The 13,954-nt window shown below is 37.8% G+C and overlaps 1 protein-coding gene across 11 annotated transcripts in view; it reads left to right on the plus strand.

Moving 5' to 3' along the window:
• Nucleotides 1-13,954, plus strand: part of NCKAP5 (NCK associated protein 5) — a 380,196-nt gene that overhangs the window by 340,707 nt on the left and 25,535 nt on the right. For 7 of the 11 annotated variants that reach the window (XM_042040728.1, XM_042040726.1, XM_042040727.1 and 4 more), the window contains 4 exons: nt 5,653-5,967; nt 8,127-8,263; nt 9,685-9,814; nt 12,491-12,678. In XM_042040728.1, the coding sequence (XP_041896662.1) occupies nt 5,653-5,967; nt 8,127-8,263; nt 9,685-9,814; nt 12,491-12,678 (770 nt within the window). Of the gene's footprint in view, nt 1-5,652; nt 5,968-8,126; nt 8,264-9,684; nt 9,815-12,490; nt 12,679-13,954 lie in introns of those variants that run through there. The other 4 variants (XM_042040730.1, XR_006018146.1, XM_042040735.1 and 1 more) reach the window with 4 other exon arrangements.

The following is a 13,954-nucleotide window of genomic DNA, read 5'->3' on the forward strand; positions in this document are numbered from 1 at the left end:
TCAAATTATAGTGTAAATCCAGAAGGAATAATCTACTTTAAATTGACATTGATTTGGCAGAAATACATTTTCTTTTTTTTGTGGTTGCTTTAGCATTGCAGATGAAGAGAAGGATGTGCAAATAAAGAGATCTGCTTTGCCATCTGTAGTTTAAGTTCTTTGTGCCAACGCCACATGTAGCTCAAAGATGTTCATTAACTTTTGAAAGAATTTTGTAGGGACCTATCTACATTTGAAATATTCTTCTGAAAAGAAAAAAAGAAAATCTATTAATTTTTATTTGGCATGTTTCAAAATGCTGGGAAAAACTATACTCCCTTTGTGTTTCAGAAGACAGACAGTATGTGTTATCTGGCTCCCCGTGCCAGCTTAGTGGGAAGTCTTGAACTTTCTAATGTGAGGAAAAATAATGTGTTAAAATTTGTGTATTCTGTTACTGATGGGAACTACGTCCTTCCATTTTTAATGTCCTGGATACTCCTTGAAGCTGGCCCATTCAGTGTTATGTACCACTCAAAACATGTCAAGGCTTGAGTCTGTACTTCTGAAAACAGCTTGCTGGAAATTTCCCAGCGAAACTGTTCTTGATACAGAGCTATTTTTGACTGATATTTTTTTTCCTGAAAATGCCTGCTTTCTGTGGAGAATTCTGGTGGTTACTTAAAGATTTCAGCTGAAATTTCTGTCAATCATGTACATTTTTGTAGGCCAAAACTTGAAAATTTATGTGAGGAATATCTCAAGCCAGCTGTAGTGGTGAGCACAGGGGAGGATTCCACATTTTTCATGAGGTGGGACGCTTCTTAGAAAGAAAACATATCCTTGTGCTACTAGTATTATACCTACAAAGGCTGATGTAAGCAGAACTACCTGTGATCTTTTTGACATAAAATAAATTTGTCCTCTTTTTAAGAATGTTAAGATAGATTGGCCATCAAAGTTAAGTAACACAAACACTTCTGTAACTTTGCCACCCCCAAACAGAAACTGTTTATATGTCATTTGAAGTAGAAATAGGGTCTGTTTGCAGTAATTGCATCTGGTATCCATCAGTGTGTTTCAGTAACATCATGGTGGGGAATGGCTGAGGTTATTGAGCTGCTTCTGGAAGTCTCAATACCCTCAAGCAGCACTAAGACGCAGCTGCCTTCTGTCACTTGTGGCACAAGTGGGTAGAGAGGCAAAACTGCAGTTACAACATGGTAGGACCTATAATTATTTCCTCTCTGACCTGTAAGTCCTTCCCTGTGTGCCACCATCCAGGAATGTCTCCTCTTATTATGCCTAATTCAAGTCTTTCAGAAGAAATAAAAAGTTGAAGAATAATTAGGTTTAATGATTTGCTTGTATTTAAGATGCATCTTTAAATTATCTATGCTCAGGAGAATGCCCTAAAATACTTCAATGAATTCCAAGCTGTCAGTTCTTATCAGTGGGGTATGTTTACTTCTAACTCTTTAATTTTTGCATTTCAGAGGAAAATGTAAAAAAAAAAACTACAGAAGGAGCTGCTAGAGTTATTTTCCCCAGTGATGATCTGATTTTTAGAATTCCTGATATCTGCCAGCCTGAGTGTATGTCCCTTTCCTACTCTCCTCTTGTCCAGACCCTCAGAGTGGTGCAGAGTTTTCACAGATCCTTTTTATTCCATCTCTAATTTGCGTGCTGACTCCATGTTGAAGAGACCTTGGTGATTTACTGATACAGAAAATGTTGGTAAAGCACCAGCGATGGTGCAATATTGCAAAGGATTGTCCAGCTGTACAAATTACCGTGGTGTCCAGCTGATGCAGGACATGAACTGCAGGATTGTCTTGCACATGAAAATACTAAATTTGAAAATTATTGAGAAGTAGTTTGGAAAACTTTCAGAAAAATTTTTATGCAGTGTTAACTCCCTTTTTCCAGTGGTTTAGAGGCTTCTCAAAATTAAAGGTCTTCCTCAAGTTTTCCACTGAGCTCTTACAACGCTCTGTCATCAAAAGATCCCTATGCAGTCAGGAGTTTCTTGATCTCCAGGAAATATCTGTAAATTCTTCCTTGTTTCTATTTTCAGTTTGGAATTGTTCCTCTACAGTAGGACTTCCAGGGACTTTGTTTTTGGTCCAGACTAGAATCCCCATGATGAGAGGGAGGGAAGGAGCTATTTCAGTATTTCAGGCTTTTGATTCTAGTCTGATTATTCAGAGAAATGGCTGATGGTGAATGAGTCTATCTGTGTCCACTATAAAGCCAATACCATTCTGTGAGCTTCTTTCTTCCCTATCAAGGAAAGAGGAGGGGAAAAAAAAATCAGAAACAGGCAAGGAATTTGGCTGGTATATCAGGAAGAATTCTCAAGCAAAAGTAATTAAGCTCATATATTACTCTTTTCAGACTTTAATGTTTCACTGAGTCATTTTTCATCTACTGAGTGGTACTGTCACAGCACCAGAGATTTAACTTTTACATATTTTCATTATGTAGTCTTGTGCAGCTCTGACTGATAACAGTAATTTGAAGTGTCAGTGCAGCTGATGAAATCAGATGGGCCATGAAGCTGTTTGAAAGCTGTCACTGGGATGTACAACGTATTTTTTTATTTTGCAGTTGCTTCATAAACATTTAAAAGCAACACAAGATAATGTGTATTCATTCTTTCAGTAATACAAATTGTCTGAAAGATACTTTTTTATTTGTATTAGTTGTAGGGGTTGATTAGTTACTTTCAGTGATGAAAAATTACAATCCACAAAGAATTTTGTGGTGTAGTCTGGATTTAGGACTAGGTTTTTGAGGATTCTTCAACATAGCTGAGTCACAGAATTTTCAAAAAAATCTGTCTTTAAGAGTCACAACGGGAGCTGCCAAGCATTGAGCGCTTTGAAAACCAGACCCTTTTGTGGTTTTTCAGAACTAAAAATTAGTGACCTCTTTTAAAAATCTGTTTTCCACCTGGTGTATTTCCTTTATCATGGATAAAGTCTCTATGAAGGAAGACTAGAATCGCTTAAAACTATTTTTCCTGCTAATTAAATGTGATACTTCTGGTGTGCTCCTCCCTCCCTCTCCCAATTATTTTAGAAACAGCAGGAGATTGTATTTTCTTGGAAGTCTGGCCCTCAGTGTTCATTTCTTTTGATTCTATGCCACTGCTTTCATGGTCCATTCGTAGATGTACACAAGGTAACAGTGGGCAAGAGCAATCCATATGTCATTTTAAGATACATGTCCTCAGAAGAGAAAAGCTTCCATCTTCCAGCTCTCCCTTAGCAAAGGCTGTAGCTTTGCTTTTTGATACACATTTTGATCCTACTTAATTTCCCTGTAATAATTAGGAGGGAATGACTTTTTGTCTTAGGGAATGGTCAGAAAGGAAACAACACTACAAGGTCCTTCAAAGTCCCTGTGGAAATGGTTACAAAATCAGGTCTCACTTTGACCATAGAGACAGGAGAGGGGGGACTCCCCAGACTTTCGTGTTCTTTTATGTGGTGTTTTCAATTTGCTCAGTGTCTCTGCTGAAGAGCTCTGCCTCTCCAACACAACCAGTGTTGCACAGATGTCTTTTGGTTAAGAGGCAAATAACAAACGTCCTTTCTTATTCCATATTTCTCTTTATTTGCTCTCTCACCAACAGCCTTTAGTTGAAGAATTGCCTGTCCACGAGCTAACATGCTGTTTCAGCTTGATTATGTACAGAAAATGGCAAGGGCAATGCCTGGCATTTTAAATTGCTTTTCTGCATTCCCACTTCTAGCTAGGTATTTTGCTATTCAAAAACAACAAAAAAAAATTCAGAGGAAGTATAGCTGAGGTAAGAGGGTTCAGTAGATGGGATACCTCCTTTTGACGCTGCAGAACCAAATATAATTCTCTTTTTTTTTCTTCATGTTTCCTGGAAAACCTTCAGCAACTTCTAAAATCATTATGACATATTAGCTCAAAAATGTGACAGAAAATGTAGGTGCTAGCTAGGCATGGCTTCCACATCTTACCTCCTTTTACCTACAGAGAGAAATTATTGGTATGCAGCAATTTTCTGAGGGAAACCAGAGTTATCTGTTGCCCTTTTAAAAGACAATTATAGAGTTTTTGCTGCTGCAGCTCAGCCAGGCCCTGTATGGTTCAGGTGCTCAGTAGGACTTTCAGTCCTTCTTCGACCCTGAGTGATAAGGTAATGAGGATACATAAATATAAGGCTGCTTCTCCTTTCACAAGAACCATGAAATAGAAATACATATTTAATTTATCTATAAGTTGTTTCTGACTTGTTATCAAGAAAGGCCCATTGAGATGAAGATATTTAATGAGAATGACCGTGGTAATGTTCTCTGTTCAAAAACAAATAGGCAAAACCTGTAGGGGAGAAATATTTCCAAATTTCTGAGAGTATTAGAAACTCAGCAGAGGAAAAAATAATGAAAATGACTTGACAGAGGACTGCTAACTACAACAGACTTAAATAACAAATGGACATATCATAAAAAAAGAATCAATACTCAGAAACACCTAAAATAGAGATGGAGAAGATATATTGGGCCATATTCTGCATCTCCTGCTGGAGTACAATTGTTCACTGCAGTATATCTTTAGTCTAGTGTAGCCTTAAATTGTTCAAAGCAAAGGAAATTCCTCTGCTTCCTTTGGGAGTGTCTGCCACAGACTTAAGAGCTTGCTGTCAAGGGATGTTTCCAGACATTTAACCTAAATTATGCTCATTTTCCAACCATTAGTGCTGAAGTTCCCTCCTTGGTGTTTATAGCTCTCAGAAGGACCTTGCCATCACACTCTTTTCAACATTGTTTGCCCCTTATAGAAACAAAAGGGAAGTCTCTGGAAACTGATAGAGAATGAGAGGGCAGGGGGGTTGCCAGTCCATCCTGTTTGCTCAGATAGCCATGTGCACACACCTACACTTGCATCTTTCCCTGTTTCATGGTTAGTACAGCACCTTTCCAGTAAGATGAATAAGCTGGAGGGCTGTGTGGGACCATACTGCTTCTGAAAAATAAAAGTACTAGAGGTATCCCTGGCATTGTGTACACCTACCCAAATTGGGATGTGCAAAACCAGAGCGTAACAAGGTAAACACAGGCATGGCTGTTGCTGTCCCAGTTTTTCAGGATGCTCTGAGAGATGGGTATTTTGAAGAAATTCTGCAGATCTTAGTTTTATGTAAGAATGCATGATACATTTTGGTTAACACCTTCTTGTATGAGAAACAATTAGCAAAACAGAGATATGGAGAGGCCAAACCTTTGTGGAGTGTGGGTTTATGTTGGAAGAAATATATTACACTACTCCACGCCTCACACTGGTACTCTCCAGACATTCTGTGGGCCTTCAAACTAAACAATTTTAAAATTCCATCTGTAACCGCTTTCCAGGACCAGTCCCACTTATCCGTTCACACTGTTACTCTGAAGCAGGCCAGTGTCAATGTTTTGGCACTTGTTTAATTTCATTGCACCTCAACAGGGTATTTCCTTGTATTCAGTTAGACAAGGTGTCAAAAGCGTTCCAGTGACAGGTAACAGCACAGTCACAAAGTGCAAAACATTTCCCTGGCCTTGAAACCTTCCCTTTATGATGCCCTTTTTTCCCCAGATGCTTTCACTGACTTTAAATACCTTTAGCTCCATCCCATCACACTAATTTCCTGTGCCTTAGAGTCTTGCTGCCAGATGAGGACGCTGGACAGTGGGATTGGAACCTTCCCCCTCCCTGATTCGGGGAACCGATCGACGGGGCGACATATTTCTAAGCAAGAATCAGCCTTGGAAATGGGAGTCTTTGCAGCATCTGAGCAAGTTCTTCTTTCAGCTCCTTCAGTAAAAGCCAAAACTCTTGAGCGAGAAGTGCCTTCAACAGCTAAGAGCCAGGAGGCTGTGGAAAACATAATTAGTCACTCAACATCTGATCCGGCCATGACTGCCAAAGGTATACGACCTTTTCAAAGTCACCTTCTCAAACCAGCTTCCTCAGGTAAAATGTCAATTACACTGAAAGTCACATTATTTCTGCCTTGGCCTCTGTTTTGATTAGCAGAAATCCTGTAATAAAGGCAATTGATAACAGAAATGTTAAATGCGGAGCAGAAGATACTCTTTTTATGAATGCATAAGGTTAACAAGTTTGTGACCTGAGCCATATGGAAATTTTGTTATACATAGTGCTTATCTGAGAAAGAAAAATGAGTTTAGCTCTTAGAGCCTTTTCTCAAGAAACAGTACTTGAAGAAAAAAAACATATGCCAGCCTTGGAAGTTGACTTGAAAAAGAATATGGATGTTCAGCAATATTCAGGATCAGACTGAGAATACAGAGTACAAAGCACAGCCATGTTGTGACATGGAAAAGATATATTCATGAAGACTTGATTTTGATACTGGATTTGAGCTAAAGACTAATTTGGCCTTGATGCATAAATTCTGTCCCACTGAATATACAGCCTTGGCCTCCAATAAGGCTCTCATTACTACATCGTGCAAACACATTTCTATATATGAATATAAAATACCTGACTTTTTCTTATGGGCTACGTGTGTGTTTAAGCTAGAAAACAAGAGCTGACAAAGGTATAAAAGGACTGGCAATCCATCAAAGCTCCAGCAAATAACTGTGTTAGTATATAGTTCCATTGAAGTCTGTGCATTTTTCATAAACAAATATTGACTATTTAGATAAGTTTTTGAAGACTTTGGAGTTATTAATATATATGTTAATAGCATTAAAAATCATGTAGCATTAGCAACAGGGAAATTTTCATAGTCAGCATGACAGATACAGCACAAAGCACAGTAAAAGTGATTAGTTTAATGGGTATTGTTTTATCTTGACCAAATGCAATGTCACTTATTTACTGGGGTTATGGTGGTTAGCACTTTGTCAGCCCAGTTATTGCTGCTGTAAAAGTTGTATTTAACTTGCATAAATCTGTATCACTCATACTATAAGAGACATTCTGTGTAATTAGCATGTAAGGTTAAATAGCAAGTTTGAGCTTAGCTTAAAGCCATCAAATATGTGTTCTGCTAATGAGCTGACATATATTGAGCCTAGGAGGAAAGAAGCCTCTCTTGTATGCTCATAGGATGTATAACAGAAGGTTTCTAATTAAAAATCTTAAAACTAAGTTGATTTAGCAATATTCCCAGTGCAGTGTTGTAATGGTGTAATAGACTGCAAACACACATTGTATACTTTATTGCAGACTCCCCTGCTTTTTTCAAATCAAAGCTAAATAAATAAAAAGATATTTTAATACTTAGTATTTTTTAAATAAGTGTACTGTTAATTAATGATACAGCTAAGAAGGATTCAGAAGAGAAATCTTAGTTATAGATTATGTGCTACATGCTTGAATGGTCACATGTGTGACCTCAATTCAGCAGTGTGTTATAGAGTAGAGCCCATGATTAAACACTGTCATTATAACAAATTGAACAGAAACTGCAAGCTTTGAATTGCTTCATAAGAAGTCAGAAGCAGTAAGATTGTTCTGATCTTAATGCTAATATTCACTGCACCAACCTTGTAAGGTTTGTATCTTAATTAAATTGTCATGAAGAGATGTTACAAAAAAGTAGTACACATCAGATGATGGGGTCAACTCATTCTTTACTAGACTATTTTCATTCAATTCTTCTCTCCCTCACTTTCTCATCCAAATTACAATTATCACTTTATTTCATATGCACAATATATCTTCTTTGATGTTCCGATTTTGCATAGTGCAAATATAGCAAATAAAAAAGCTGGCTTTCTGCTAGAAAGGTACTTCCAATTGTATTTATGTTAAAAGATTGTTCTCTGAGAACATGAAATGGCAGAGTACAATGCCTAGGAGTAGTTACTGAATGTTGTTTCTTTGTTGAAAGAGTATATATTTTATAACTAATGAAGGGATTTAAATTCATGCCTTCCTCTTTTCTTGTTAACTGGAAAAGGATTTGGATGAAATTCTGCCACTTTAGTTAGAACTATTCCAGTAAGTTAGTAAATTGTTCCTTTGAGCAGTAAAATATTATTTGACGTAATGGAAGTATCAAAATTTGCCCCCAATTTTTACTGAATTATAATTGACACACTATCATGAAGATGCTGATGAAACCTGGAATTTAAATAATGTCTCTCTTAATTCAGGAATAATTAACCTTGCAAAGCAAAGTGAACAAGAAGCAAGTTCTGTGACCTCTGCCTCATTAGAACACACCAAAGAGACTGTAGAAAATAGAAAAGCTCTTCCGGAGTGGACCCCCAAGAAAACTACTAAAACAAAGGTATAAGTTAAGAGGTGGCATCTCTTAAATGAGATGGGTATTGTGGCCAGTGTAGAGGTATCAGAAATGGCCAGTGTTTTTAATATGGTGAAAAGAGTAACTAGCAATCTAACAGCTACATTTACTTCCTTACCCTTCATTTGCTATCTCATTATTTACCAGTAATAACGATACAGCACCTAAAGGTTCTTTGTCCTCCTGCTTATAAACATGTTTTAATTAAAAATCCTCAAAGGCATTTTTAGAAAAGAAAAACACATTCTTCTCTTCTAGCAAGTTGATCTCATTTGTTGCTTTTAGTGGGGTTCAGATTCTTTTCTTCCCCAGGCCTAGGTTCCTTGTCTGTATGGCTGTGTAGTATGAGAGTTTGAGAGATGTGCTATGGAAGTATTGTGAACAGGACAATACTCTTGTAACATGCTTCTGTGGGGTTTTGGGACTACAGCTGGCTTGCAATCTCTAATGCTGGGCATACCTGGCTGCATGCAGGTATCCTCAGCTCTGGTTCCCTCTCCACAAGTGTGTGATTCCTAACAAAGGGATGTCCTCCTGCATCAGTTAGAAACTGCAGCATGGATGGAAAGATGGGGAAATTAATATCCCTTTTAGAGAAACAGAATTAAAACCTCATTTGAGCCACTGATAGACAATTGGGATAGGGGTAGTAGGTTGTATTTCTACATGCCATTACCCAAGCAGTAACAGGCTTAGCTTCCCCCTACCTGGTTTGTGGGGTTTATTGTACTGAGCTGCTGCTCCTGAATAGTTTGAGCCTTCAGGCCTTCCATGATTAGAAGCTGTCCAGAGCTGTCAGTGTTCCTCTTTATTCCCAGAAGAAAATCAATAATATTGCTTCCTGGAAAGAACTTGCAAAGGAATCAGCTGGGAACTAAAGGCTCTCCAGTACTGTAATATAAACACCAGGACAAGTGACATGAATTCAGGAAACAATTAGGATTTACTGGTGTAGAAATGGTGTATTGTCTACTGGCCATCCTAACTGTCTCTAGAATTGCTTGCAGCAAGCCATTTGTGGTGTGATAATTTTGCATGTTACAAATAGACTGTATTAAATATACTTAAGAACTTCTAAAATTGAACCTGGTGGATAAAATTATCTGAAAATGTTGGTAGAATCAAAAACAGTGTTACAGTGGGAAAAAATTTTGAAAAGTTAAAGTCAGGATTGTTTCTGCCAGACTGTCTCAGGGGACTTAGCAGGACAAGAATGTGTTATTTCCCCCATGTCAGACTGATGGTTACTTACTTGAAGGAGTTAGTCTGGTAATGCAGATTTCCCAGTTGAACTACCCATTTATACTGCATGAAGAATATAAAATGTGCTACTCCTAATATTATCTTCTGCATTATTTTGATCTATTTGCATTATCTGACTTGCTGCCATACCCCTCTTTGTGCAGGACACAGCTCTAAGGGTGTGCACGTACTCAGCGAGCAGCACTGACAGTGAGCCAGAGCCAGAGTATGAAACCAGTTATTTCAGAACTGCAGAGGAGACTCTTGTGGAGCTAACAAAGAACAACAGACAAGGTAATTGAAAATTTGTTCATAAAGATGTATGTCCCTCATCCCCACACTGACTCAGCAGCAGATGGTGTCCTTCATTGAACTTTCTGTCTGGTTTTCACTTTCTAACCCCAAATCTTTCTTCAGTCTAATTTTCTATTAGCTTTTTATTACCTTTTGCTTTTTATTATGTATATATGCTTTTCCCCCTCTTCCAAAGTTTTTCCTCAGAGGGGCTTAACTTGTACATTCTTAACTCTCTGCAGTGCAAATAAAAATAATTACATTATTACAAAATTGAAAGTTGACGATAAATATAGTTTTCTTTTTTTTTTCTTTTTAATTATACAGCCAGTTGAAATAATGCAGCCATCAAGGCCACAGTTTCCCAACCTCTGTATCAAGGTGATGTTGGTTATGGTGCCACAGTGAACTCTCTCTCATTTTCCTCTGTGTATATATTGCAGCTTTCAAGTACCAAAGTTTTTAGTGAGAATTGATGGCAATTCAGAATTTACTGAATTCCAGTAGATAAAAATACATTAAGTGACGTTCTTGAGATAATAGTTTTCTGTGTGTTTAATAACCCAGAAAATTGCTGGCTTTTCTTGACCACCAGCCTGCTGTGCTTTGAGCCACCTTCCAGTGCAGATGTGTGCCCTGGGGGCAGCAAGGGGAGGGCAGCTCTGTCCTTGTCCTTGCAGCCCATGGATCCCCTCCTGCAGGCGGAAAATTCTGGTGAGTGCAAAGGCCAGTGCAAGGTCTTGGCACCACCCTGAGAGCGGATCCCCTGTGCAGCCCCAAGCCTGACCTGGCAGAGATCAGCACCTGCAGCATCATCACTGCAGTGACGATGGCAGGGAAAACACCATGGGTGGCTGGATGCTGTGCTCTTCAGTGTCTGCTGGGCATTGGGCTCTTACATTTGGCATTTTCAGAGCTAATCCATTGCTTGTTGTTCCATGGGAGAGAGCAGAATAGGAAGCTAGGGCCATTTATTTACATTACTGCTGCAGCTTTGTGGGTTTAATCTGTAGAAAATATTGCAAGTCATTTTAGTCAGCCCATAAACACTTCTTTTTACAGATTTTTCTTTTTACAAACCATATTTCAATGAAATAAATGGGATTTTTTAAAGAGGTAAATAAGCTTTTTTCTTTCCTGTATTGATCACAATTTGCAAAAAAAAAAAGGGATTTTTATCATGTGTTACCAGTTGCTTTAAATGGCAGCAGATTCCAAGTTTAATGATATCTAATGACTTGAGGTGACCATTTCACATAGAGATTCATTAATTTTGTGTATGTGCCTCACTTTTTAGCCAGTAAGAGAATAAAATACATAATTGTGATGGAGACAAATAGAAGATTATAACACAAAAAAAGTATTTCTGCTGTGGTCATTCCTCATAGTCAGGATTTCCGTTCTGTGCTCTCTAAATGCAGTTCTCACATCATATTAACAACCATGCTTTATCCCATTCTGTGTTCAAAGGTCTCAGTGTCTTTATGCACACAAGTGATATAACCGCAAAACATCCACATGAGGCTGGGGAAGGGGCTCCAGCAAACCAATCCACAGAGAATATTTTTATATGAATAGATAATTACATTTATTAGCTGAGTCCCCGAACTCACTGGTTGCACAATTATAATGTTGTAGTGATTTTCGTTTTCCATTTATGAGCAGGGAACAGAAAGACTGAGTGCCCAATGCAAAGGCTATTAAAAGTCAATGATAAGACCTTTGTTAATTTAATGGGCTTAGCATGAGACCCCCAGTTCATTGCCCAATGTTACGAGAAGGTCAGTAGAGTAAGAGGGAATACGCCAAATATTCCAGATCCTTCTCTTCAGCCATGGAAGTGTTTTGATTTCAATCTCATAAATTGAGTTCTACCCTGATGTGATTCTGTTGAAGGCAGATACTCTCTTAAGGCTGTAGGTTACAAGGCAGAGTTGAAGTTTGTGTAACAAGAAGTATGAGGAAAGGAGCTTAATGTTCACATAAACATCTCTGCCTCCTGTGTGCTTTCGTGGAGCCGCAGAAAATTCCTTTTTATTTTGTTCTTCTGAATGAGTTTTCAGCCTTGGACTTTGGAAACTGGGGCTTTATTCCTAATGTTGTTGCGCTACAGCAGGATCTAAAACAAGCCCCACTCTCTTAGTGGTGTAATACCTCGTGTATTTTTTATGCTGTTACATTCATTAACTAAAAATATAGTGAAAAGGAGAGAACTATCAAGTACAGTCAAACTGAAAGGCTAAAGGAACTTAGCACATCTGCCACGTAGGTCTGTTAAAGGAGAAGAACAAAACCTTACTGCAAATAATTAAGTAGGAAGATTCCCCAAATTAACCATCTTAGCACATCTGCCATGTAGGTCTGTTAAAGGAGAAGAACAAAACCTTACTGCAAATAATTAAGTAGGATGATTCCCCAAATTAACCATCTTGTCTATAATTTGAAAAGAAAGAAAATTAATTCTGTATGTCTCTTACCATCTCCTCCAACTTGTATGTTAAGTATGAACAGTTCCCTGTATATGCATTGGAGAATTAGAAGCTTGTATTTTTAATGTTTCTATTGCACTGAAGTTCAGATATCTTAAAAAACATTTGAAATACATCTAAAATTGTAAAATTACATTAAAATCTATGTAGACTGCCATAATGATATTATTTGTTACATCTCTTGCAGCTGTGCAGGAAAAACAAAGTCATAGAAGGTCGTTTTTGGGGAACCCAATGTCGATTTTGGATTTATACCAACACAGTCTCTATGGCCATTTTGGAGAAGATGGACCTGAACAATTAACACATTACAGTTTAATTGAGCAGCTGAGTGGACCTTCCAGTAAAGACAGCAAGGGCAAGGAGAGCCCAAGTGTGAGTTACTGTAATTTTTATATTACTTCTCATTTTGTTCATTATTATTTTTGCTTGCTTTTTGGTTTTTTTCCTCAGTGTGTTGATTGATTACTAAAACCAGGCAGACTTGAAAAAAACAACAGGACCTGCAGAAGAGCAAAGATCTGAATATTTTTAGAACAGAATGTTACATTTGAATGCTCACCTGTCATAGAATTAGACTTCCAAAATTGACAAGTAGAGACAGGCTAGCACTTGTACTCCACCATTAGTGAGAAGCTGAAATTTAAAGCTAGCAAGTAAACACCAAATTTATCTTTTAAGGCTGTTCCTTCACATATAATTAGATAGTTTATATAGAACAACATGTATTAAATGACTTAAAACTCTGAAGAAGTATTCCTGAAAATTTAAATGAAATTACACTATGGAAATCACCTATCTTATGATCTCTGTTGAAATATTGGTGTTGGCTCTGGAATTCCAGATTTGATGGTTTTAAACATTATTTTGATGAAGATCAGTCCTGATCTGATGGGTTGACCTTGATGCTAAACAGAAACAAATTTGTTTTCTCCTCGTACTTCATGTGAATCCACTTTCTTTTCTGTCTCTGAAAGTATTGAACCTGACATCACACAGCCTCAGCAACCCTGAAGAGGACCTTTTCAACTTGTTGTTTTCCTCCTCTGTTCTCATGCCTTCTCCTCTCATCATCTCTCACTTCTTTCCCTCTCTCCTTTGATCTAACAAGCCAATTTGTTTGAAAGTAGAGACATCCAGTCATGATCCAGTGTAATCATTTTGCCTCCGTGTTCTGTCTGTTTCCCCAGATCTTCTTTTTAGACACAGCTCTTTTGTTTCTGTGTGTAGCACTCAGCACATTTTGGGATTGTTACACTATAAACAAAGGTGGCAGCAGAAAATAAGGAATGAGCTGCTGGTTTGTAATGTACTGGTGTAGTGCATAAATGAAAAAGAATTTTTATCTCTTCCCAGACCCCAGTTTTCAGTTTCAGGAAATGACTGTGCCTTGTAACATCAGAGGTGATTAACTCTAACCAAAGTTAGAGTCTTGGAGCTTTCAGGAATCTGGGCCAAATATGCAGAAGGAATATGAAGAGCAAAATGGCAGTGGCCCTGTTTATTCCAACTCTGCTGGCATCAAAGTCCTGCTTAACTGAATATTAAATTGACCACAAACTTCAAAAGAAAAATCCTGAAATATATTGCCTCATTTCCCAATCAACCCAATTTCATTAGTACCCGGAATAGGATTCAATTTTAATATTTG

This window comes from Corvus kubaryi, unplaced genomic scaffold (assembly GCF_017639235.1).
Source record: "Corvus kubaryi isolate FWS band 111438036 unplaced genomic scaffold, C.kubaryi_AGA036_p1.0 37396, whole genome shotgun sequence".
NCBI lineage: Eukaryota > Metazoa > Chordata > Aves > Passeriformes > Corvidae > Corvus > Corvus kubaryi.